The 27,154-nt window shown below is 44.1% G+C and overlaps 2 protein-coding genes across 7 annotated transcripts in view; one reads left to right on the top strand and one right to left on the bottom strand.

The window, feature by feature from the left end:
- Window positions 1–27,154, top strand: part of LOC142761687 (monocarboxylate transporter 12-B-like) — a 145,259-nt gene that overhangs the window by 44,197 nt on the left and 73,908 nt on the right. The gene's annotated exons all lie outside the window — the stretch shown is intronic.
- On the bottom strand, window positions 1,909–26,077 carry LOC142786713 (putative glutamate receptor). The gene is made up of 6 exons (XM_075884356.1): window positions 25,940–26,077; window positions 20,950–21,053; window positions 10,210–10,300; window positions 7,359–7,520; window positions 6,346–6,484; window positions 1,909–2,075 (listed from the first exon to the last, which is right to left on the bottom strand). The coding sequence occupies exons 1-6, from the start codon at window positions 25,991–25,993 to the stop codon at window positions 1,909–1,911; spliced, it is 717 nt and encodes a 238-aa protein (XP_075740471.1). The 5' UTR covers window positions 25,994–26,077.

Here is a 27,154-nt window from a genome sequence, read left to right on the forward strand (position 1 = left end):
TCAGCGCCACGGAGGGCTTTCGTTGCTGTAGGCGTGAGGACTTTTTTGAGCAGGCGACACAAATGAGCACTCATTATGGCCACTTGAGCTCCGGTATCGACTAACGCCGTCAAAGAAATACCGTCCATATACACCTCAATCAAGTTCGTATCAGTGGGGAGCGTCAATGGAGGATTTGGATCAGTCGCAATTGATGCAACACTACCTCCCGGAGCTGCATAATCTACTTTTCCGTCCGAGAGGATCCATAGTTGACCGGCGACGGATAGCGGCGTGGTTGGGGCGATGGAGAACGGCGGCGCTGAGGTGACGGCGAACGAGCAGTGGAGCGGCTGTTAGGGACGTCGAAAGAAGGGTACACACGACTGGGTGAATACCGTCGGGAGTCCTCGTATGGTCGAGTAGAGGAAAATGGGTACCAGTTTGATGGCATCCAATTGCTGTGGCCGTAGCAGGAGATATGGCCAAATTGGTGGCAGCAGAAGCAGATCGGTCTGTCTTCTGCAGTTCTCCATTCAATTTAATTGCGCGATTTCGGAATAAAATGTAAGTCATGACGTGGTGCATTTATTGTCATTAGTCTGGAGGTGGGTTGGGAGGCTGAGCAGGCCACAGGAATACCAAGCTTTGTAGTTTCCTGCCTCATGACGACTTGAATAACAGAAACCGCCGCAGGCGTTTGTGCGGTGCCATGGTCGAGTGGATGTGGAGGAAATGGTGCCAGACTTCGCGCCTCAAGCTCCCGTTGAACTATACGTGTCACACTGTCCTAAATGGGTGGGACGGAACCGAGATCGGTGCAGGTTGATGTAACAGCCGTGTTTTGTAGCCGCGTAAACTGAGGCAGAATACGGCGGCTTTTCGCCATTTCGAAGCGGCGGCATTCCTCAGTAATCATATCTACGGTCGTGACGTTGGTACACACGAGCAAATTGAAGGCATCGTCCTCGATGCCCTTGAGAATGTGGTCCACCTTTTCACTCTCTGTCAAGAAAGTGGACGAGCGGGTTGAAGGCTCGTCCACTTTCCGACACAACGCAAGCACGTCCTATATGTACGAGACATACGACTCAGTTGAGGACTGCGCACGAGTGGCAAGTTCTTTTCGCGCTTCCATTTGGCGACTGGACGGGTCGCCAAAGAGGTCACGTAGTCGCTCCTTGAAGATATCCCAACTGGTAAGGTCGGTCTCATGGGCGTCGAACCAAACACGTGGGTACCGTCCAAGAAAAATATTACGTTGGCGAGCATCATTGTAGAATCCCATTAGTGTGTCTGGTTAACGCGCTCGTACATACGGAGCCAGTAGTCAACGTCAAGCCCTGGTTGTGCGGAGAATGTACCGGAATCACGGGGGTGTGGCATCTTCAGGTATTGGGTGGCTGGAGCTACAGGTGGAGACGCTGAAGGGTTATTGTTATAGATAGCCATGGCCGGAGACTGAACGGTGCGGCCACTTCGAAGCTTCGTGGTGAGGACGGGGAACGTTCCACCTCCACGAAATATGTTACGGAAAAGAAGGGACGCCGTGTCGACAAGGCTGTGGATTAGAAGTATTTGCAACCAGTGGTAATGGCGTGATTACTTCACCAGCAATCGAGCTGAGGGCACCCTTCGTCTTTTTTGTGAGACACACACGCGTCGCCCCCTAGAATCTCAGTATACATGCATGTAGCATATTATTACATGAAAAGATGATCTATTAATCAATATTGTGAAGTACTTTGATATATGCAGTCTTAACTGCGCTAATTGTGTTTGATTTGGAACGGTCTCGGCATGTTTGAAGCCGCTGAGGGACGTCGATGCCCGCCGCTCGAAGAAGATGTCCAGTCTGACTGGTTTATGTCGCTAACGCGTGCCAGCCCTCGCCAAAGCTGCAGTAGTTCAGTAGCTCAGCCTACATGTTCATCTCGGCCACTCCCGGCTCGTCTCAGCGACTCCGCAAGACATCAGCAGCAGGGGTCCACTATCCACGGAACACACTCGATCATCGTGCACGACAGCGTAGACGAGGGCACCTCCTCCTATCTCTGGTTCAGCTATCAAGCCGGAATGCAGGCGTCGCTGTTCCCCTGCATCAGCCAGGAACGTTAGCCGGACCCTTGCACCTCACCTGGTCCCTGGGCCAATACCCAGCCGGAGTATAGGCACAGTAGCGCCTGCAAGACGTCGCCTGATTCCCTTGACTGGTCGTTCAGCAGAGAGAAGTCTATTATTGACCGCTGCGCTGTCTTCACCACTGGCACAGGCACCGTGGCACGCGTCGCCCGCGCACAAACTTCGGTTTCCTCTTCATCGCCCCCGCGTCGTGGCCACGTGTATTTTTCTCTCGCCTCTATCATGCGGCCCCCCGTTTAGGAAGTTGTTGACAACTTTTGTAACAATAGGAAGATGAGAAAAAAATGTTACAAAGTTCTACCAAGTGAATTGAAAGTACACTTTTACACCTTACCTGAAAGTCTAAGTGCAATAACCTGCAAGTTTTTGAACAGGTCTAGTAGCTTGTTCGACACTCACGCTGTTCAACACAAAGATGCCCCGGTAGTTCTTCATTAACTGTCATCGGCGTGCAAAATAGGCTACGTGCATGAATCTTGTGTGAACTTGCTTCGCTTGGCTGTTCCTTGTTTACTTCCGTTGAGTTAAGTTGTGTAACATACGTCGTCAATCATTGATTGATATGTGGGGTTTAACGTTCCAAAAGCACCATATGATTATGAGAGACGCCGCAGTGGAGGGCTCCGGAAATTTCGACCACCTGTGGTTTTTTAACGGGCACCTAAATCTGAGCACACGGGCCTACAATGTTTCCACCTGCATCGGAAATGCAGCCGCTGCAGCCGGGATTCGATCCCGTGACCTGCGGGTTAGCAGCCGAGTACCTTAGCCACTAGACCACCGCGGCGGGGCGACACCGTCCCTCAATACAAGAGCAATGCAACTTGCTCTGCGACGCTGAATCTAGAAGTGTGGATGGTAGCGCAGATGATTACTTCAGAAGCGTAGTAGCAACCACTAACGAGAACGCTTCTTTTTGAGCTTGCGAAGCGGCATCAACGAAGCAAGCTCGTTCGTTGTCAAAGCGGGCACTGGCGAGCAGAGCTTTACCTCTTGGTCGTCTGCGTGCTGCGTTGTAGGTTGGATGAATATTGCGTGGCATGCGCTGTATGTATAAAAATTTTGGGCCTTACTTCTTTGGGCAGCTTCACAGCATCAGGACTGATGTCCGTGGGGTTGCGTCCCTGCATGCCGAGTATCACTTTACCCGCTGGGGTGCAGAAGTGTCTGGCAAACTGTGAAAACTTTGGGGCCTCGGCAATTTTTCCGAATCTATTTTGGATTCCCAGCTTCAGGAGGTCTTCCATGTGTGTTCGGACGGGAATGCCAAGGGTTAGCTTGAAAACTCTTTTGATTAGGGCATCGATATTGTTGCACTCCGACACGAGCCAATTGCCGTATAAGAAAGGTGACATAGCAGAAATCCGTGATTAATCTGAATCAAATTGTCCTCCCTTATTTCTCGGTGCCTTTTAGCGATTCTTCTCATCGGCCCGAGGGAACTCTCGGTCTAGAAACAAATGCGCTTGGTGGCAGCTATATGGACTCCATTCGACTTGAAGTTTCTGCTAGAGTGAAACCACACGAGCACAAAATGAATCCATTGACTGTTCCGAAGATCAAATGGAGTCACGTGACAAAGGACGAGTTCTACGAAAAACAGTGGAAGGACAAAACATTGAAGACTGCGTTCGCTAAAGTTCATAAAGACTTCAAGTCACCGAAAGGCCACAGGTATAGGTTTCTAGAGAGGTGGACTGTACTGCCGACAATATGGTCTTGCGACTGGCAGAACCTTTAACGAAGTAATCATACCAAAGAACTTTAGTTGGCATATCCCGAATGCCGGTCATGAGAGCCTTATTGCAGGGCACCAAGCCATTCAATGCACAACAGATTGCTGATCACAACATACTGAGATTGCGCACAACAATTTTAGCTGATTTTTACTTGTCGGATATGTATGGCGATGTGAAAAGGTTTGTCAAGTCATGCGACAAGTTTCAACGAACGACAGCAAAAACAAAATTGGTGTTGCACCTCTGGGCAACATGCCTGTTATACGTACACCGTTTAAGTGTGTTGCGATTGTTTCAATCAGTCCGTTCTAACTGAAGTCGCACCGTGGCCACCACTACATTCTAACGCTTATTGGCTTTGCCACTCATTATGCGGATGTCAATACACTCCCCGCATTTGACGCTGTGCATGTCGCAGAAAGATTACTTGAGATTTTCGCTCGAGTCGGGTTATCGAAGGAAATCGTTAGCGACCAAAGGAGAAGCTACTTTATTCACCTCTGATCAATCAATATTGATATGGTATATGAACGATACTGCTTTCGAATACTTGTGAGTAGACGTCAGCATAGAGGTCAATTCAGGTAAGGGTGATACTAATGGTGAAGATGAGTACAAACGATCATAGGTCAGCAAGAAAAGCGAGATTCACTCAAGCTCACTCAACGATATGTAACCTTTACCTAGAATTTGTTAGGACTCAGATTCAACAAAATACTACTCACCAGGGCTTACTGAGGCTAAACCTCACTTCTCGACTTGAGCATGAGGGAGTCCGAGTAAGTGGACACATGATTGAGTTCACAGACCTATGCCTACATCATACGTATACAATTCAATTTTTATCGAATGGTGTTTTCAAATTGATTCTTGTGCATTACATAGGTTAGGCCTAATTACTTTAGCTGCACAATTTGTGAAGTGCACCTTTACCGAAGTGAAAAGCCAAAATCTATGGGAGCAATTTGGTTGGCTGGTCTCAGTGGTACGATTTCAACTCAATAAACTCTAGAAAAACGAGACATAGCACAATGTACGGAATGACAAGAGCAAGCGCTTTTTACAATTTAACTTTTTTTTTCCTAAAGAAACCCAGAAAAATGCACCAGAATGCGTAAGCACAAAGCAAGCACAAAGAATGGGTGGCGTCACAATTATCCATGCAATTAACAATTGTAAGATTATGCATAGAATCGCTCATAACAGTCTTTGAAACGATACCGTGCAATGTCACAGAAGCCTGACTGAGGCATGCTTCTGACATGACACGCTAGAGAAATATCGCTTTTTTGTCACATTCATGAGAAATGTGTCATCTTTTAATCTCGACAATACTTGCGTGAGAAGTTTTATCGCCATTTCTTTGTGCGCAGCTAGTATACGCACCAGTCCTACGTATATTTTTCTTAAGGCAGTGAGGTTGATGTTTGTTCTACCAGCGGACAGTAACGTATTCGAATCGGCGCAAAGCTCGCGCGCGACCTTGCAGGACACGAACGGAGGGGCTGGTGGGCCGTGCGTTTTGGGCCGATAATGGAAGACAGCATGTCCTAACTGTAGTGATGCTGAGATCGGAGACGCAATTTCGCTGCAGGTCCTAATCTTTGACAACTTTTTATAAAAGATTGATCGCGGAACTACATCATTGAACTAGCATAGACGTTTTGTGCTGTATTTAAATTGCTTGGTTCTGCCTTCCCGACTTATCCCTTATAGATTAATACTCCAGGAAACAGGAAACACTTTCAGTACCGCTGCTCGTCAGCCTCAATTGTCTCTACGTGTTTTCTGATTTCTCAGGCCTTAGAGACGCACAGTTTACATCGCTTTCGCATTTTACTGCGTAGGTAACAAGACAGCTGGCACATTGAAAAGAAGCGCATATTTAGCGAATTGCGCACACGCAAAATTGGTAAAGCACTTTGTTGGCACGTATCATTACAGCTGAAGAATTAAATTTATGTGTATGTGTGTGTGTGTGTGTGTGTGTGTGTGTGTGTGTGTGTGTGTGTGTGTGTGTGTGTGTGTGCATCGGCATTCACCTGGTGTTTTTTTGTGGTTATATAGAATAAAACGAGAGATTCTTTTAATAACGGTTCCTAATAATTGCAGGATTTGTACTATCAACATTAGGAGTTTGCAGAATGGCCAATTTCGAATAAACCTAAATTCCCACTTTGTCTAAAAATAAAATTTCCAAATCAATATTTTGTACTGCACTTGGTATTTTGAGCTATACAGTCACCAGCTTGATTACAAGCATCAAGCGCTGAGATAGCAGAAATCAGCATTGGTTGTAGATCCAGCGCCGTGCAAACTTTTGCTGTTGATAGTACCAATTGTAAATTGTAATGTGGCGCATATACGTATGGCCAAGCAACATCAATACATCATGTCTACGTACATTTATAAAGTATAAAGAAAAATTTTCTTCCCAGAGTTCGAAGGGAGGGTCTACTGAAAGGTTTAAAATATCTCAACTCGCCCTTGGTTAACAGCATGGCGAAGAGCAGAAAGATGTACTCAAGGAGCTTTTCTGTGGCACCGGCAAATCTGAAGTCGTTCTGGAACGTTACCATCAGGATGGCAACAGTAGCAAGCGCAAGGACAATGCCAATCCATACCTGCAATACCGACAGGGTATCACCATAAGTCTTTCGAGAAAAAGTTTCTGCAAAAACAGCTACTCGTGCTTTTAAAAATACGAACTTCCACATTGAAGGTGCGTAAAAAGATCACACAAAGCTACAGAAGCAGCTGTTGACGATAGCAACAGCTTAGTTTAAACACAATTGAAATTATTATTCGCAATGTTTCGTAAATGGGCACTCTTAGCAGAAGCATTCTCGGCGTTTAGTTGAGGAATAGGACTGATGTCCAGCGTAATTGAACGGTGCAAAATACCTGAAACGTTCACCAACCAACCTTCGAGATATCTCGCTGCGCTTATAAGTTTGTTTTCTTCAATCTCGGCTCATTTTCGCTTACAGCGCGCACTCACCCATTAAGAAGCCAGCTCAAGAAGCGACTGTCATGTTCCCTGGCGGCTTGCGGAAAATTCAACAAAATACAAAATACACAAAAACATTTCATTAATTTCTTAAGACATGTTCCCAAGCAAATAGAACGATAGAAGTAAATGCACTAAATGCATTTTCTCGCACTATGTTGGTTGTTGTATATAGTTACTCTCGGTGAAACGGTACGGGAGTAAAAGAAGGCGCCATTCATGCATTGACACGCACTGAGAGTGCGATTACATGAGCCCCATTTCAACCAATCTTTCAGTGCTAGGGATTTGAGCCACCTAGAGGAAGTTGTGATCAACGAATGAAGCTGAAGCCTTGCTCATAATTGAACATTGCCTTGATACGTTAGTACTTTGTTAGAGCTTCGCGAGAAGCAGAGAAAATTCTAAACCCTGCACACAGTCACTGATCGGTAGTTTAGAGGGCCCAAATTCAGGACAAGGCGAAAGGCCTTAACACAGCTGTTCACCTGTTCATCGAAGGCGTATATGTAGCCGAAGACGTCGCTGTAGTATACTTCTCTGCGACCGGCCATGTGGCTTGCATCTGCGTAAAAGTAGGCTGGCAATGGTCGCATAGCAATAACGCGGTCGTTGGTCAGTGCCAGTGGCCCCACAGCCACGTCGCACTCCTGCGTGGAAAACGCAGAGAGATAGAGAGAGAGAGACCGAGCTTATTTATTATGTCTAGTACTGCGTATGATCATAATGTTTGCAAGTATGACTACTAACGAGATGGGCCACTCGATGACGGCCAACGTGCAGGTTTATATTGCACGCGCGAACCACGCGAAAAAGCCGCTTCGAGATGGTGGCGTAGATAACACACCCGCTGACGAGCAGATAGCGTTTTCGTCAAGTAAGATGTGGTGTCATGACTCCTTGCAGACATGCAGTTCATCACTCACCACGTGGTAGCTCAAATTTTATGTATGTATTTATTTCTTTATTTAAAATGCATTTCGCAATGCCTTTTGCATTTATTTAAATGCAAAAGGCATTGATTAGGGGCGTCAGTAAATACAATGCAAACTGATATAGACAAAAGGTACAAAGAACAAGGAAAAAACAAAAAGCAAACAAATAAAAACAGCAAGGTTAACAAACTTATTCAATAGAAAACAACACGAAATCAGGTTATCACGAAAACATTCACGGTTGGAGATGAATATCTTGTGAACTGTAAGGCTGTTGCAATGTGCTATGGCTTAGTTGTTTATTATTGGTGTTAATTTTGCATCTCGATAACTTGCGCACGATTGTTCTTGAGCGCTTACGTTCCTTCATCTCAGTCCCGTTTTAACGTTTTCCCCACGCAGCATCATGTACCAGGTAAACTGAATTTCAAGAACACTGTTTTTCCGGTAAATAACACACTCGTATTCTGGTGACTCGATCATCTGTGCAGTTTCACTGACTTATTTCGTGGGCTCCACATGAAATCACAAAATAAACAGACATGTATAGCTTACTGGCGTCCGCGAGCGGGAACTTTTTCTTGGTATCAGTGCCATATCAGGATCTAAACTGCATGAAGGGTGAGGGCGAGCGCATCTCTACTAAGCGAATGACGGCTAAACAGCTCTGTGCAACTTCGTCATATTCATGGTGCTGAGAAACATATTTGTTGCCCATGCGCCCTATGATTAAAGACTTAGGAACTGTACGCGTAAAGAATTCAACGTCCGACCACCCTGGTGCCCAGAATTTTGGATTCACGCTGCTAAACCGACGAGCGCGCACACTGTCCTTACTTAGGAGAAGCGCATATAAAAATGAAAAACTGGGGGCTTTACTTTTACAAACAACGATACAATTATAAAATATGCCATAGTGAAGGACTCCGGAAATTTCGACGACCTGGAGTGCTTTCCAGGGAGTGAAGTTCCTTCTACTCCTTGAATGATGATCATGTTGGTTGCGCGTATTGCAATATGCTCTATCTGTTGTGCTAGAGCACCATGCACAATAAATCGGTTGCAAAGTGGTCAACGGGGCTGCATGCATGCGAGGAGCCTGTAAAATGGCTAAGAAGTCACTGCAAATATGCCTAAAACACAAAGCGCGAAAAATCTCAACATGCGCCTGTATAGTGAGAACAGCCATGACCACTGAAAAAAGTGCTAAAGCAAATTACTAAAGTAAAGTTTTGAGCTCGTAATGGCCATAAACTAGGTGTCTCGAAGGTCCATGACCCAGCGGCGGGGCTTCTCCTAACTTTCACAACATGGCAGCGGGCTGCTCCAACGTCAAAACTTTTGTGGAAAAAGAACTTTCATCTCAGATCTTTCAAAGAAAGTTTGTATGCATTCGTTCTTCCGTGCGTTAAATAGCTCGTTTTGAAGAAGTTCGGCTATCGTGTCATTGGTTGTGAGCGCATATCCAGCGTTGCCTGTGAGCGAAAAACATACATGGATGCTAATGAATAAATAACAACTTTTGCTTAGAGGGCCAATTGAACTAAGGTGTTATTCCTGGCAAGGAAGTGTTCTACCACAAGGGCACGCCAGTGCTTCAAGTTGTTGCTGCGAAAAAAAATGCGCCAAATCCCAGGTACCTGAAAATTGACGTTATGAAAAGCATATGGAGGGAAGGTGACCGTGTGGAAATATTTTTATTGGGCGACACGTCTACCCAAGTTTTTTATTGGGTCGACGCTACCAAGCTCGGGTATTGCTTAGGACTTACACGTTTATATTGTTTATGTGTGTTCTCATCGTTCCTGGGAACAACTAATTGTCAATCAACTATGGCACATACCCGTATACTAGCGGCGAATACCCGCGGATATGGCCACTGTCTGGCGGGAAGAGTTTGACGACGTACGCGATGGAATTGTTACATTATCCATGTCTGTAACAGCGCGTCTTATTTGTCAAACCATCTTACCCTCCGTTGGTAAATTTGGTCCACGTCAAGTTAACGGGGCGACCACGAGGGCACTCAAGCTTAAGCGGCTAGACAGACAGATACGCTCAAAGAAATGCTTTGCATTAAAAAAAACCCTATATAAGTGTTTGTAGCGCCAGCTGCCTCCTGAAAAAAACATAGTAATGTATACAAGAAAGGCACAATTGCATCAGGCTTAAAAAACATCAATTACGCTAAGAGCAGGTAGTCGAAAAGAACACCCATTACAAGAGCTTAATCATCAGCAATAGCATGTGCGCGTGTTACTTTATAGACGCATAGTGGTTGATTCCCCGCCTGACAAAACGCACAATTAGGACGTAGGGGGCGAAGGGGGCAGCTACTTTGCAAGGAAGGATGTGTACTAGAAGCAAATTCAATTTGACAAAGCAGATTTTTAACACCACTCACGTTTCGGACAACGAGGCCAACTTGCCCACCCCAGGCACCGTTCGGGAGACGGCCGCCCCAGTTTCCATCAGTTGGCATGTGATAAGCGTACCTGCGAGAAAGAGATTTACCACTCGGTGTCGTTGCTTTTCTTTTTCCTATAAGGGTAACTCCTCAAGGCTAATCGGTTTGTGGTTTTCTTTATTATTCCTGGCGCGTCTTATTTCCCCTAAAACGAAGGTCTCTCCTCGTGATCTCTATTCACTGTTATCCTGCGGGACTTGATTTCATTCTGTGCCTCTTTATTTATTATCTTCAGCCAAAGCATTTGCCTTGGCGGTCCTCGGCCACTCTTCCAATCTCTTGCAATTGATACCACCGTTTGAAGCCTATGAACTGCCTTGGTTCACCTTTACTTTATGTTTACTTTTATATCGGCTACCAGCGTGATTTCTCTTCAACTATGTGGTCTTGCTATTTCTCGCAGTCACGCCTGGCATTTTATTCCATCAATGCCGGGTGGTTCGTAGCTTCATTTCGCGTTTGCTTTTCTACAGGTCACTTCCCCGCCTGTTAGAACTACCTAACTATAGGATGTCTTTGTACGGGAGTTAAAGGCGCAAATGCAAGTGACGGCCAAAGTGCCCCAGGACATGTTATGGCGCACGATCAGTGATTGTGTAACCGTGATCACAATTAGTGATAACTGATCAGTGATCGGCAAGAAAACGAAGAAGTGAATGGAAGAAGCCCGTAGCTTCATTTCGCTCTCTTAGTTCTGTTATTATATTGAGTTTGGGATCTTTTTACGGTGTGTGCGGTGGGTGGACTGTCTTCAGAGTGGCAGCTAAACATCGGTTAGTCGGAGTTTCACTACGCATCGCGATCAGAATTGCCCCTTAGCGGGCCCGTGTCTCATACCTGGCAAAGCCCGGGTATGGGGGACAACGAGATGCCGCTAGCGCCAAGCGGAGCACCAATTATTCATCCCATTCGACTTCAAGTTGCTGCAGGCTCAGCAACGATATCGACGTCCCATACAGAGAACAGCGAGGCCTCGCAGTGTAAGAATAGGCGTACAGAGGAGGAAGAAGAGGTTGACAACGATGACGCCACATTGACGTACTCCCTTAATGACATGACACAGATGGATACAGAAGCACCCAAGGAAGACGAGGGAGCTTACACGGTGGTCACTATCACAAGAACCGAGCTACGGGGATACCGGTGGTGTTCAGACCAGTCACTGCCGAGGACTACTTCTGGAAAGTGAATCCAAATCTAATGATATCTGAGATTACCTCGGGTGTCAATGAGAAAGTGACATCATCAAGAATCAACAGAGACGGAAGTTTTTGTGTAGGAGTACGGTCTTTGTACTCGGCAAACAAGCTGCTGCTGATCAGGAGTCTGGCTGGATTGCCTGTACATGTGATGATACCTCAGTCTTACATGAAAACCCTAACAAAGATAAGAGATGTTCCATTTGAATACAGTGATTGTGACCTACTGAAATATATTAAAGGTGCTGGAGGAAGCTCAGTCACACGACAAAAAAGATGGGCAAGAAATGAAGATGGAAGTGCCACAATGCAGCCCATACGTAATGCAATACTCCAGTTTAGACATAACATGCCATTGCCAAAAAGAGTTGCTCTCGGCTTTACGGTTCACACTGTCGAGGAATACATTGAGCCGGCTGTAAGGTGTTTCAACTGCCAGAGATATGGGCATATGGCTAAGACTTGCAGGGGAACCAACTGATGCAAGGTATGTGCGGGCGCACATGATTACAAAGAATGCACCTCGAAGCGTCAACCTAAGTGTGCCAGCTGTGCTGGACTACATCCGGCGTCGTTTTCAGGCTGCTCTCGAAACCGTTTGGCATGGGTTGCACAAAGAAAGAGAATTGTAAAAGGGTACCATAAGATACAAAGATAATCCAGCAACCAATGCAGATATAGTCAAAGATGTTCCTGTGGCACAAAGAAATGCAAAACAGTAGCGCCATGACTCTTTCTCAGGAGTATTGAAGCACTCAGCACCAAAACATCGCGTTGGCAAAGAAGTCCGGGCCCAAGAACAAGCTCAAGTGGAACTTTCTGCCGGGCCAGACACAGCCATGGAGCCACTGACTACCAAAGGAAAGGGTCACAGCAGCTTGCTGAGGAAAAATTCTTCAAGAAATTCGATCTGGGCGGAGACAGCCTGAAACGAGCAGGTCAATTTGCCAATACTCTTTGCGGCTCTTGAAGCAATTCTACGATTCCTGCCACAAGCAGGTTCTTTACTAGAAGTGAAATTGCGGCTAGATGTTGTGCATCTTGTAGTAATCAGGGCTACCGGACAATCTAACTGGTACAAAATAATTGCAATATTCCAGTGGAACTGCAACGGTTTGCAGAAAAGGAGTGGAGATTTTCGGAAATGCGTCGCTCAGCCCGGGTTCCGATGTTGTGCATTTGCGATTCAAGAGTATCCACTAACGTTCGCTTGTACAATTATGTGGTGTACCAAGCAGAACATCCTGCTGCAAAAAGCAGAGTGATGTTGTGTGCGAGACGCGATGTTCCATCGACACTTGTGGCTACTTCAAAAAAAGATGCGCCGGAATTTGTTAGATGCAAGGTGAAGTTTGGTAACGTTGCTGTAACTGTAGTTAGTGTTAACGTGCACCCTCAAGGAAACGTTTTATACGCCGAGTTGGCTGCAGTGCGTAGATTTGATCATGATCCCATAATTATATGTGGTGATTTTAACGTGCACCATGAATTGTGGAGTAGTGAGCGTTGTAATGTAAGGGGATCTGCTTTAGTAAAAATATGCGAATACCATGGTTACACTATACTAAATGGTGGTTCTCCGACGTTTCTACGAAGGCATAGCTACTGCAGCGTACTAGACATCACTGTGTGCTCCTCTGAATTAGCGGCTGGAGCAGACTGGATTGCAGATGCTGACACAAGAGGCAGTGACCACTTGCCAGTATTCATATATCACGCAATGTTGAAGAAAACGAGAAATAACCACGCAACAATATTTACAAATTGGGCAATCTTTCGATGATTACAGAGACAAAGTATTGAACCTTGTTCTGACACAGAAACGTATGCATCGAAGATAAAACATTTTCTAACAAAAGCAGCTCATGCAGTACCCATTCCAGATGGGTATTCGGGTGTTGACGCTGAGTATAAGAGGCTTCGTTCAATGCGACGCCGATCTGAAAGAAAGTATCGCAGATCGGGTAATTTAGAAGATTTCAAGGTTGCACTGAAAGTACATACTTCAATGCATAACCAATCGCAGAAGCTTTCAACCAAAAGGTGGCAAGCTTTATGTGCCTCACTTTCTCCATTTACCTGGGCGCCTCAACTGTGGCACTTGGTACGCGCCCTCCGACAGCCAGTAGTCCACTCGAGACCACTACAGGCTGTAGCACTGTCTCGAGGAGTTAGCGAACTTGTGATTGACGAAGAATTTTGCAATGCTATACTGACAAATAGAGAGACCGTCTGAACTAGTGAATATAAATCCTCAGCAGAATCAGCTTCGGTGGTTGTAACAAAGTTCTCTGCGATCAGTTGTTCAGATCTGGATGACAGCTTCACAGCAGAGGAGCTTCAATATGTGCTGTCGTCAGTAAATCGAACAAGTTCACTAGGAACAGATGGAGTTACATATGCTGCTCTTGCTAATTTGTGCAAGAAAGGAAAATTACACCTGTCGAACATCTCTAATAAAAGTTGGCAAGAAGAAAAAGTTGCGGAAAGTTGGACGATACCAAAAGTAGTACCGTTTCTAAAGCCAGAGAAGAGCCCTATGCAGTTGGACTCGTTTAGGCCGATTAATTTGACAAGTTGTTTTTCAAAAGTGATGGAAAAAATGATCAATGAACGATGTTTATGGTGACAAGACATGAAAAAACTACTACCAGAAAGCATAGCCGGCTTCAGAAGAGGTAGATGCACAATAGACTGCATTCTAGATTTGGTCACAGATGTGGAAAACCAACGAACGCAAGGAAACGTGACTGTCGCTGTATTCCTTGATGTCCACCGAGCATACGACACAGTGAGTCACGTTCATGTTCTGGAAGGCCTGGCGTTACGGGGATTCGAGAGCAAGATACTGCGTTAGATCGCTGACTTCCTCAAGCACCGGAAAATTTTTGTAGTTACGCAGGAGGGCCCAACGTCAGAACATGTCGTCAACCAAGGAGTGCCACAGGGCAGCGTGCTAAGCCCTACTTTCTTTAATGCAGTCATGGCGCAGCTCCCGTATAATCTTCCACCTAACATCAGATGTTCAGTATATGCTGATGTTATAAGTATATGGGCGTCTGGCTAATCGTTTTTGGATGTACAACAAACTCGACAAGAAGGATTGGATTATGTAGACCGTTTTCTAAGAAAAAGAGGTTCGGCACTGGGTCTGGCTAAAACAGCCATAATTCCGTGTACATTAAAAAGACCTGGAAATTTCCAGATTATTCTGCTAAATCAGCCTATTCAAATGGTCAAAATTTATAAATTCTTGTGAGTAATTTTAAACCGGAGACTAACATGGTCGCCTAATGTCCGGTCCCTTGAACAAAGAGTGAATCAGGCCATTCAAATCCTCCGGCATCTCTGCGGGGCCAAATGGGGTGGTACTGCAGAGTCGGTATTAGCCCTAGGTTTTGCCTGGATACGCCCCATCGTAGCTTACTCACCGCCTCTGCTGCACGGACTTCCAGCCTCTACCGAAAGGAGACTTCACTTGATATTGGCAAGGAGCTTGAGAGTATGTCCGGGTTCACCACGGTCAACTTCCAGTGCTTTAGTGTATGCGGAGGCTCGAGAGCTACCTTTGGCAGTACTCCGAACTAAAGAAACGTGTGGAAATTTATTTAGAATGTTCATGCAACATGAAAGTCATTTTTTATCTGGTGCACCAACACAAAGAACGGCAACGAGACTACAGGATAGTATATCATCATTTCAAGCAGTAGTACCAAAATTCAAACAATAAAAACATTCAAACCACCTTGGACGCTGCCATTTCTCAAGGTTATCCATGAAATAGATGGCATAGAGAAGAAAGCAGACATGGCACCCCTAGTAGCGGCAAAGATGGTACTTCATCAGCTTCATGTAATCCATAATGAAAAAAAACGAAGATGTATACAGACGGATCATGCTCTGAGGAAGCGTCAGCCTGTGCGGTATTTATACCCGAAATTAAGAAATAGAAGACGTACAAATTGTCGCACAAATCTTCATCGACGACAGCAGAATTGATGGCTATCTTTGAAGCAGTTAAGCTTATCTGCGAGAATACTGAGCCATTAAAATGGGTGATATGCACTGATAGCACACCTGCTCTACTGCTAATCAGAAATGTGAGATCACCTTACAAAAATGGTGAAATAGCACAATGTATTGCAGAAACTGTGGAATATGCCTCATCGCCGGGTCACAAAATCGTATTCTAATGGATATCCAGCCACATTGGAATAAAGGGAAATGAAGAGGCTGATAGCCTCGCGAAGAAAGCATTGAAGGATGGAGGGGATTACGCAATCCCTATGTCTGGGGCAGATATTCGACATTTTATAACGCAAGGAGCTAACCATTGTTCGATGGAGAAGTGCTTTGAGAGCCCTAAATCAAAGGAAACGGTACTTTATGAAGTTGATCCACAAAGAAAATTTTCCATAGCTACACTCCTCCCCCGACACCTAGAGACATTATTCCAGCGACTTCGATAGGAAGTAGCATACACAAACAGCTTCTTGCACAAGATACATCGATCCAACTCACCGGAATGCCATTGTGGTCATGCAGAAGAAAATGTTCGCCATATTCTTTTCGAGTGCGTTAAATACGCGCATGAAAGAAAAAAATTAAAGAACAAATTAGCAAGTTTGGACAGACGGCCCCTCACAATAAAGAACTACTTGGAACATGGCTTGAGATGCATCTCAAGAAAAAAGCAATAATCTTCCTGACAGACTTTTTAGTGGAGACCGGACTGGACAAGCGCCCATGACAGACAGCCAGAGATGGGTATATATAAAATGTGGTCATGTATATACTGACAGTAGAATAGTAAGGTGTGCGTGTGAATAGTTTATGACTCTGTAAACTGCGCTAAGAAAACTGTGTATATATTGGCATGATATTTGAACTGGTTTCAGTGTTCTATTATGTTTTTTTTTTCTTTTCCGTATTTTTAATTTTTGGGTTTCGTTCTGTATTATTCTTTTATTTTCACTGCAGAACTTTGTGATATGGAGTAGCCTAGGCTATAGGCACCTCAACCTCTTCACAGCAAAACAGTTAAAACAGAACAGAACAGAACAGAACCTTGAAATCCTGGAAACTAAGTATGTGCAACATAGATATTCTTATCACAATAGGCAAAGTGACGTGATATTTATTAAATGACGTGTAATAAATTAGGTACCATCGTTGGTATGCACCAAAAGTCAGAAATGATCATGTGCACACACGGAGCTTCGCTACAAATACATTTATTTTTCAAGAAATTTGTTCAAAAAAGAACACGTGTAACACAGTCTAAGTGCACAACCAAAAGGAAGAAAAAGTGATTTATACAGAGAGAGAGAGAGAGAGAGAGAGATATGACCTAAGTCACAAGATTCTTAAACGCTTTTGTTCAGTTTTGTCACAAGAAACGAAAACTCACCACACCAAAATAAATGCCGCACTACTGATTTTACAGCCAAAAGTATTTTCGTTCCACCAGTATTTCTCGCTCTCACTGCATAATTTAGTGGCTTCAGCTAGGACTAGATGCTAAGTAATGATTCAAACTATAGTGGAAATCTTGATTCATTTTACCGGCCAAAAAAATTCATGTGCTTGCTGTGAGAAAGCGCATATCATTGCTCACATCATATTGAGGCTTCTTTTTTATGAGACGAGGAAATCCTCTAACGCACTGCGATGCTTGGGTTCAAGAGGTGATTCGCCGAGATAGATGGTTCAGCTTTTAGGTAGCCTGCTTCGGAACTCGAGGTGATCTGTTGTGTATATATCTTCTTTGAGTTATCTTCGTAGAACACTTGCGTTCACAACAATTGTTTCATCGAAGTGATAAAACATCCTGAGCTCCCTCCTCCCATTTTGAAGCTCGTTCCTGTACAGAGCCACTATAAGTTCCATGCGGTTCACTCCACTTTAGTGTTTTTCCATAAGCCTCTTAAAAGAAAGGGAGAAGCTTCTCAAGTTTGCTTATCTATTCGCAACTGAACAGCCTCGTCTGCGTACAGGCTTTTAGGCAGCATTGATGTTGACAACGTGAATCAAGTTTTCCAAGAATACCAGCTGCGAAACTCCCCTTAGGTCGCATGCAACAAATTCTGAACACACCATTGGCCTACGTTGTGGTGCATGCTGATTGTCTTCTCATATGTTGACCACAAATTAAACAAATAAGTGTTCGCCAGCGGTGTGTACAGCGTTTAACAGCTCGCAGCAAACATTCGCAGAGTGCAGCGCCGTGGTGCTTCACGGTATTGCTTCGCTGTTCTAAGGTGGCACAATAATATGCAGGCTGCCGATGCATCGGCTATAGGAATGTTTGCGTTTTGAAGCGCAGCATTCCAACCACCATGATTGAAGTACTCTGAACAGGAACAGAAAATTTATTCAGCCATATTGTTGAGCTAGGTAGCGTCTCTCATACTCATATCGTGGTTTCAGGACGTTAAACCCCACATATCAATCAATATTGCAGCTAGGTATTCACTGAAAGTGCTCACGGAAGAGCTTCCTTGCCTTTCTCACTTCAATTCTTTGACGGGCTGTGGTTCATCACCTGAAATGCTTTTTAATACTTGCTCTAAAACGCAATTATTGGTAATACATGTCCGCTCCATCTGCACAAAGAAGCGCCTATATATATATATATATATATATATATATATATATATATATATATATATATATATATATATATATATATATATACATGTATTTTTGAAAGTCTTCCTGGATTCGGGTCGAGTTATAAGTCACCAGAAGAAGCGAACGAGCAAACGAAAAACGATTTGCTCTATTGCATCGTTTTATTGCTTTAAGTCACCGATGCTTTATTGCATCGGTGTCTTGTATATATATATATATATATATATATATATATATATATATATATATATATATATATATATATATATATAAATATATATTGAGAACAACTGCGTAGTTGTGTCTGTTCTTATTCTATATATATGGGTCATTCTGTATCAAGTGCACCCGGCCAATTGTCGACCATCTCCAACCACGCTGAAAAAGCACCAGGCTGGCGCGGAAGGCGCAGCGCTGTCGCTGTGAGAGCTAGAATAGCGACCTTTTAGAACCTTTTAAAAACACTCTTTGGGTAACTACTGCAAGCCCGCTTGCTTTATGTCCACTAGGGCATTATATTAAACTTTTGGGTAGTATATTGGCCGGCATTCGCTATGATATTTTTCGTCATTCTTCTGAGAAGCGGGGTATCCGCTGAACACTTACAAAGAATTTCGCGCGATTTGTCCATGCAATGGCTGGCGACGATGAGGAATTGTGCCTCAGGTGGGTATGCGCCGTAGTTAATAGGGGAACAAGAACAAGCTTTCGTAATGGGTTGGAGCATTGAACGGCCCACTCGTTACGCTATTCGCATTGTGCGGTGACTGGATGTTCTTTCGCTGTTTTAAAACGCTTAATAAGTCGTAATACCGCGACTGCTTCCCGACATCAAGCCTACCTAAGGCAAGTTGGCCAACAATTCACAAGCACTAGCGTAGCTCAGTGCTAGGATAAGGGGCTTGCACCCGACAGATCCAGGTTCAAGCCCCACTGTGTCTGTGGTGCTAGGTTCGCTAACAATTCACAAGTCCCGGTGTAGCTCAGTAGTAGAATACCGTGCTTGCAACCAGCAGACTCGGCTTTCGAGCCCCATTGTGTCTTTCATGCTAGTGTTTACATTTGTAAATTTTTACATTTCTTATTTCGCGCGATGTTACGGACACCGGTGGCGGCAGCGACGGCGGACAACTGCGCGTAACCCGAGTTTTGATCTTATAAGAGCTTTCGCTGTAAAAAATTGTGCAGCTATATGCACTTGTGAGAACTAGGTAGTGAGGCAGTATTCATCGCAAAAAAAAAAAATTGTTGCCAAGAAGGCGCTTGAATCTCCGGGCAGCCAAATGACACTGTGTCGCGCTAAATAATCGATATAATACCCGTGGCTTGAAAAAATAATACGAAAAATTTTTTTTTGTTTCTTCTCAAAGCGCAACTTTTTCATGTCTATGATACTTTATTAATTTCCTTTTTTTATTGTTTTCGCAAAATATTGAAATATGCAGCATTGCTAGAGTGGTTTGTAGAAACCGCCAATATTAGGCTAGTATAGTACCGACATTTTTCCTTTAAATGCTCCTACAACAAACCATTGAGACACTTTCGGAGCAAATGAAACAAAAATATTCCAAAAATATTGTGCCCAAGCTGTGAAAAAAAAACTTTACTCATGTTGGGGCTCAGTTTTTACTATGTAGCAGTCCAAGTAGAAATATGGATATTATAATATTGCAAAGTATTGTTGGTCACATTCACTTAAGGGTGAAGTTATAAAAAAATTCTTTATGTTTTAGGGGATAAAACAGTTTATCTAACAGGAGAACTACACGGAAGTAGCAAGCCTGCCTTGGCCTCACCTTCTCTAAATAGTACGTCAGTGCGAGGTTCCAGGAGGGCTTTTCGGCAGCGGATAATCCGTGTGATACAACTCTTTGTCACTTGTTTGGTACTGTTGTATATCGTGATATTATGCCAAAATGAGCAATAGTGCTTTTTTAAAGAATAGTATCTTTCTCCTTAGACCCTCAAAAGGCATGTTATATACAGGTGCTTCTTTAGCCCAAGGAGCAGAAATATAATGCAGTCGATGGCCTACAATACAGTAATATTGCGTTGTGTTTGGCTTCTGGTAATTTTTTACATTGTTCTATTGTTACATTGATACATTGTTGTGATAATATGTGATACATGTTGTGATAAATTTCTGCGTTTGTCTCTCCTTCACTGCATAGTATGTCTGCGCAAAGTTCTATTGGGGCTTTTTGGAAGCGAATAATGTGTTTATTACAACTCCTTGTCATTTGTTGCAGTATTAATGCTGTATATAGTACCAAAATGGGCAATAATGCTTTTTAGGGAACAGTATCTTCCTCCTTCGACCACCAAAAGGCAGGCTATAATCAATTGCTTCTTGATCTCAAGGGGCAGAACTATAATGCAGTCGATGGCCTACTATACAGTATAAAGGCCTTCTGTTTGGCTTCTGATAATTTTTACATTGTTCCATTGTTGCACTGTTACAATGTTCAGATTATTTCACATCGATATATTTTACTTGATTTCCTACATTATTGCCGCGCCACTTGAAGGGTCTAACCATCCGAGTGGCAATAGCCGAAAACAATATAAGGGTGTCGTGGGACGGGCACTGCTGTAGGAAGACTACACCACACTAAGGCATTCTATAAATGCTTTGTATGATAGACATATGAACAGTGTTCATGATAAAACAAGATTAAAGTGAGAACGCGCAAGCCACGGCAAGCTACCATAAGTACCATTACTTCAATATATAGGTGGAGCTACTTTCTAAATATTCTCACTTCCTTGGCAGAAATAAGAACAACACAGTACGCTGATGCACTCTGTAAAATAGAGCGGCGTTGATGTGCTGTTAAATGCTTACGTGAATCCAAGTCCAGCAGAAAGTGTCTCTACGAGGTAGCCAGCCAAGCCACCAAGCTGTACTGTTCCATTTTCCAAGCGCGTTGGCATAGAAAGTGGAAGGAGCTGTTTGAGAACAATTTGCATGAGACCGTTTAGGCTAGTTGGTAGTCGCATAGCAAGAGCGATTTCGTGTAAAAAAGACAACGCGAGACAAAGTAACACGCAAGCATTAGGGGCTCAATAAGAGCCTGGTGAAGAGATTTGGGGACACACAGCTATTTAGCCATTGACAATAATCTTTCCTTGTCTTCAATCTTGTGCCAGTAGGTTCACTTTTGTTACATATGTGTATGTGATGTTTTTTTGTTCTTATTAGAGGTTTCTGACAATGGTTTCGGTATGCTAATGGTTTGTGAATGTAAGGTTTCAATTTGTGAGATTTTCAATCACAGAATATTCAGCTGTGCGAAGTGTACTCAATTGTAGCTGCAATATAGTGTGTTGTGTATAGAGAAATGGCTCCTTGAACTCACATACACATATGTATCGTATCCGGCCCACGAGCGCAAGCCACCTATCTTGTTTTAACTACACTTACCTCTATTTACTGTCTACATATACTAGCTCTCCCGCCACCTTTTTTTTGGCTCGTATTGATAGAAAATACTGACGACAATGAACGCAGGCCTTTAAAGCGGTCCTCACATGCGTGTTGGTTCATTGAACGTGGCCCGGCTGATAGATAGGAGAGAAATGCGGAACAACTGAATTGGCGGTTCAATGATGAAGGAAGCACCGGTACAAGTGCCTCCGGCACCACAGCCTTCAAAACACCACAAGCATGAAGTACATCAAGCCACCGTAGCCTCCAGGACTCTCGATCAACAGGGAATGAACGTGAAAGCTCTTCCAACAGAAATTGAATATCTCTTCTGCAGCCATGTAGTGCATTAAAAAAACGAGGTCAGAGGCAGCAAAAGTGGCCCTTTTCTTCAGCGTGGCTTTTGACGAGGCACTTGAAGTGTACAAGAATATTACGTTCAATGAAGGCGAAGACAAGCAGGGCTATGACATGGTGGTCCCTAAGCTCGAGGAGTACTGCGTCAAACAAGGGAACACAAATGATGAGCACAACGTTCCTGGTCTGAACTGGAAAGCGAAGCTGAACCCTTCAAACAGTTCCTTCGAGCGCTGAAGAAACAAGCGCAGTTTTGAATGTGTGGAAGTGTGATGGACAAGATGGTGCAAAACTGAATTGTGTTCCGCACAAACTCGCCGAAGCTCCGGTAGAAGTTGTTCAGGGACTAGGGTCTTACGTTGCACGAAGGCGTGGCTTTGGCAGCAGGAACAACAGCACGTAAAAACTTGCTGTGGCGGAAGACTGATGGAGACCTTCACATTGTTTCAGCGGCGTCAAGCCGAAGCTTCAAATGTTCTCACTGCCGCAGGTCCCATTCCGTACTGCACTGGTCAGCCTATAGGAGAAAACATGCTACTTGTGCAAGAGGTGTAAACATTTTACGTCATGCTGCCGATCAAGCGAAATCACTTGCGAGGTAAAGCCCGAGAGCAAGACGCTTTACCAACGGACGACTTTGACGTTTTGAACGTAACCATCAGAAACATAAGCATTGACAGAGACTGAATCATAAGAGCAAATTGCAGACAAAGGAATCAATCTCAAGATCGACATGGGTTCCAAGCAAACTTCATGCAGCTGTCACTTTTACGGAAAAGGCAAGCATGTCAAGTTAAAGGAAAGAACGTGGTTCTACGATCGTGTAACGGCGGCATCATAAAACAGCTCGCACAATTTCGTTGCACGTAACCATATGTGACCAGAGCGTCTGCACAGACTTCGTCGAGGTGAACAAAGATCATTGTCCCCTCTTGGGCATTAAAGCTGCGGAAGACATGGGGCTTATCAAACAGAACGTTGATGCTGTAAAAAACAGATGCCCCTCCCCCCCCCTCTCGCGTTCATCGGCAGTTTTTTCAAGGATCAGGCATTCGCAAGGGTGCTGTGCTTGCTATCCAGCCAGCCAGGCAAGCGCCTGTACCGCCGTGAGAACCTGTGCATGCTGAACTACAGTAAATTGAAGCGGAAGGCATCACTCAAAAACTCAGCAGCACAATAGATTGGTTAAGCCTAACAGTCATCGCGTTAAAAAATCACAGCAAGTTGCGGGTATGCATGGACCCGAAAAAAAATCAGGAATACCCTAAGAGGGAAGCTTATCAGATGCGGAGCCAAAATTTCATAGAAGCGCAGCTGGCAGGAGCGAAGATGTTTTTTCGGCTTGATGCTAACACTACATTCCATCACATGTGACTGTATAAGCACTCTTCAAAAATATGCGCCTTCGCAACTTGCTTTGGTCGTTATTGGTTTCTTCGACTGCCTTTTTGGCATTTTGTCGGAAAGCAAAATTTTCAAAAATTGCTCAACAAGGTATTTGATCATTTGCCTGGCGTGCGTGTGTATGTCAACGACGTGCTTATATGGGGTGCTAACAGGAAAGAACACGATCATAGGCTCAAAAACGAATTAATAGAAGTAGAAAAAGCAGGGCTGACATTCAACAGGTGAAAGTGTTTGTTCCGTCTTGAAGAAGTTTCGTTTCATTGTGACATTATTAGCAGCTGAGCCATACACTCTGACCCTGTTTTGGTTGAAGCTGTGTTGAAAATGCCGGCATCACGAGAGAAATAAGCGGTACAGAGGCTCTTGAACGTCGTCAACTCTTTTAGAAGATATGCTCCGTCACTATCCCAGCGCACTTCTACTTTGGGTTCGCTGTTGAAGCATGATGTTGTTCTTCAGTGGACATTGAATGAACTAATGACAGGCTATATGCAGGGAGCTTATCGAATCACCACTTCTAGCAATTTTCGTACCAGGCAGAAAAATTATAAATGCAGCCGATACCACGCAGTCCGGTATCCGTTCGGCGCTGATGCAGTGTCAAGGGAGTGCCTGCAGACCATTGGCTTACACTTGAAGAGCTCCTAATCAGTCCGAACAAGATTATTTAAAAATGAAAAATAATCCCTGGCGTTGGTTTTCGCATGCGAAAAGTTGGTCACTTCTTATAAGGTCATCCTTTCATTCTTGAGAGTGACCATCGCCCACTGCTTGACATATCAAAAGAAGCTTATTGCTGACATACTTCTAAGAGTGCACCGTTTCTTTTTGCGTTTATTGAAATATGATAACACCTTGACATTTGTTCTCGCCAAAAATACGAATGTGGCCAACGTGCTTTCTTTGGCACCTGCTTCTGAAGACCACGCTGCCTGTCCAGCCAGTAACATCAAAGTTCATACAGTCACAATTGTATCGGCACTACGAGTGAAAAAGCCATTTCAAGGCTGCAACTGAGACAGGATCTGACGTATACCTTCAGGAGGTAATTCACAAGCTTGCGAATTGGTGCGCCGTGGAAGGTCTGCTGAATGCAGTCGCTTCCGAATTCTCAGTGATCAAAGGGATCCTTATAAAAGTAATGAAGGTTGTATTGCCAAGTAGTTTGCGATTGGACATATTGAAGCTGGTTCATCACATTAAAGCTTGGCGTCCTGAATTTCAGAACAAGTCCACTAGAGGATGAGTCAACAGGGTCGGAGCTGCTGCAAGGAAGACGCCTGCCGACCCCGATACCAACCTTCGGGCCCCTTGTTCACACGCTACTAAGGAAGCACAGGCAAGCACAACAGATGTGTGCTTTCCAGCCTCAGGAAGAACGATGTCGTTCGCATAAGGGAAAGTCATGGTTAAAAAAAAAACATGGTTCTTGGACCAGCGGGGCTTTTTTCCTTTCATGTGCGAGCCGGAGACCGGAAAACCCTGGGTCGCAATCGGCAGTACCTCCTGGCAACAAGTGAGTCTTTTGAGGATACCTCAGACAAAGAATACGGCGAAGTGCAGGTACCTGTCTTTGTAGGAACCTGTTTACGTCCGGTTTGTCCACGCTACTACCAAGTCCTGCACCCATCTTTGCAGCCAGTTCTACCGCAACGAAGGTTGCGGCGTCAAATACGTTGTCCGGAACATCTGGGATACGATCAAAACTTTACGCAGATCACTCAACGACGTCGAAGGGGAAGATATATTAGTCCCAAGAGCACAAGCCACCTACCTTGTTTGAACTACACGTGCATTTCTTTAGTATCTACTAAACTCTTCCCCTTTACTCTCGTATTGCTTTTGTCGCAATGCAGAACGAGCAGGGGACAGGGCTCCGGTGCGATAAGGAAAAACTAAGGTATGTATATGCAGATTGCAAACAAGAACAGAAGACTCAACGTCACCTTCCTCAGATCTGAATCATTGTTGTTGCATGCGCTCGTCACTTCTTTGTCCTCAGTCATCCTGACGGCTTTTAGTCGGGACACTATGAAGTACTGACAACAATAAAAAAAGGCGTTCACTAACGTTCTGACTTGCGTGTCGGTATTATTGAACGTGGCGGGCAGATACAACACAGACCATACAAACAGCTTTCTTTCCTTTCTTATGGTAACGCACAAACCCAACAGTTTTGCGTGTGCCATAAAGAAGCAAGAATGGAAGCATGCGTTTTTAAACAATAAGTGGTTGTGTCCTAAAACTAGAAAAGCTAGTTCAATAGCTAAAAGAATGCTGGACAATAGCGGAATAGTTGGTGAGATTGATGTATTTCTTCTTTTATTATCAAATTATACCACAACCATCTCCAGGACATGCATTTGACAGCAGTTCTTCGAACCTAATATTTTGTCAACGCCACTACGCAACCACGCTGCTTGGATCAGTGCGAAATATAATACAGTGACGAAAGGGAAGAGGAGAAAGTGTGTTCTCTTCATATATTGAAAAATATAGTCTAACAATGATTAATCATAAATATCCAGACAAAGATATCCGATCCACCTACATTAGTGTCCATGTACAGCCAATCACAGTCACGCCATGCTTAGTTGTCTCTAAGTTATAATCTAAAAGCAACATTTTTACGGAAACTGCTTACCGGAGACGCTGCGATGCGAAGAGTCATGTTCGCGAGTCTTTGGTAGCGATTCATGGCTCCACGAATTTTCGCGTTGATGCAGGCTGTTGGTTAAACAGTTCGAATCCTGTTATGTTTTTCGCTCCTTTTAAAAACTAGATAGGCAAGCGTGAGCCCTACAATTGCGGCCGGACGACTTCTTGCAATGTGTTGCAGCCACGCAGGAACTCTAACATCAGAAGAAAGACAGGTGGCGCTCGAAATTTGGAACCACACGCTCACACGTGCAAATGGAACAACTCCGATCATTGGAAAACGTCGAAATCGCAGATTAACTTATATTCTCCAAAAGTTCTATTTTCCGACATTTGTTAGCTCCGTCTAATCTTGTCATCTGCTGTATCCGACGCCTGCCTGAAATATTCAGTCAATAGCGTTGCGAAAAAAGTGTCGGAGCGTCAGTCGCTCTATGACATGGAGCGGGACTGGTGTGCAGCTATCTACTTGCGCCCATCTCTAAAGTTCTCTGCAGGGTTTGCGACTGTGTACACGCTGTTTTCTGCAATAAATATCCATGAATGGGACCTCCTGGGATCGACCATGTTTTCACCGCACTATTTGCACAAAAATTTACTTTGCTACAAAGTTCTAAAGTAATCACCTTCCTTTTATACGATTGTAAACCTCCTAAAAAGAAGACAAACGCTATGAAATGTGCGGAATCTATGTAGTCGTAGAGTGGACTACTGCGCACGTGTATACGCACATGTACAGCTCTGTACAGTACTTCAGCTACTCATTCAACGATTATTTTTTTTGTTGTCGTGTTCGCGATCGTGAACGCGACATCAGTGTGTACACATGAATGGTGTTTCTTATCGGAAGACCCAGAATCAGAAGCAGTTTCTCATTCTGTTCGACTTTAGTGAATTTACGCGCGCAGAATAACATGTCACTTTTTCGGGAACGTGTTTGAAAACAGCGGTACCGCAAATTAATATAGCAGAAAGTACTTCCAAAAGCCCGCCACTTGCAAGACCCTTTTGACAGCATACCGCACTCTGTTATTGATTTTTCTTGATATTCTTTTGTTATGTTAATCCTATTCATTTATATGATGTCTGCTTTTACAGTGCTTTGAACAAAAAATTTTAATCGGAGGTATTCAGTGTTGCTCACTTGCATGTACAGGTGCCTAAAGTTAAATATAACTGTTTCAGTCTGGCATGTCAGTGA

Source organism: Rhipicephalus microplus, unplaced genomic scaffold, assembly GCF_043290135.1.
Source record: "Rhipicephalus microplus isolate Deutch F79 unplaced genomic scaffold, USDA_Rmic scaffold_28, whole genome shotgun sequence".
In the NCBI taxonomy this organism is placed as follows: domain Eukaryota; kingdom Metazoa; phylum Arthropoda; class Arachnida; order Ixodida; family Ixodidae; genus Rhipicephalus; species Rhipicephalus microplus.

Excerpts from the sequence above, each read along its gene's own strand:
- LOC142786713 (XM_075884356.1), bottom strand. The coding sequence starts at position 25,993 with ATGAATCGCTACCAAAGACTCGCGAACATGACTCTTCGCATCGCAGCG. Across the intron at positions 7,521-10,209 it reads TTGGCCTCGTTGTCCGAAAC|GAGTGCGACGTGGCTGTGGG; the intron begins GTGAGTGGTGTT and ends TTTTCCACGCAG. Across the intron at positions 6,485-7,358 it reads TATACGCCTTCGATGAACAG|GTATGGATTGGCATTGTCCT; the intron begins GTGAACAGCTGT and ends TCGGTATTGCAG.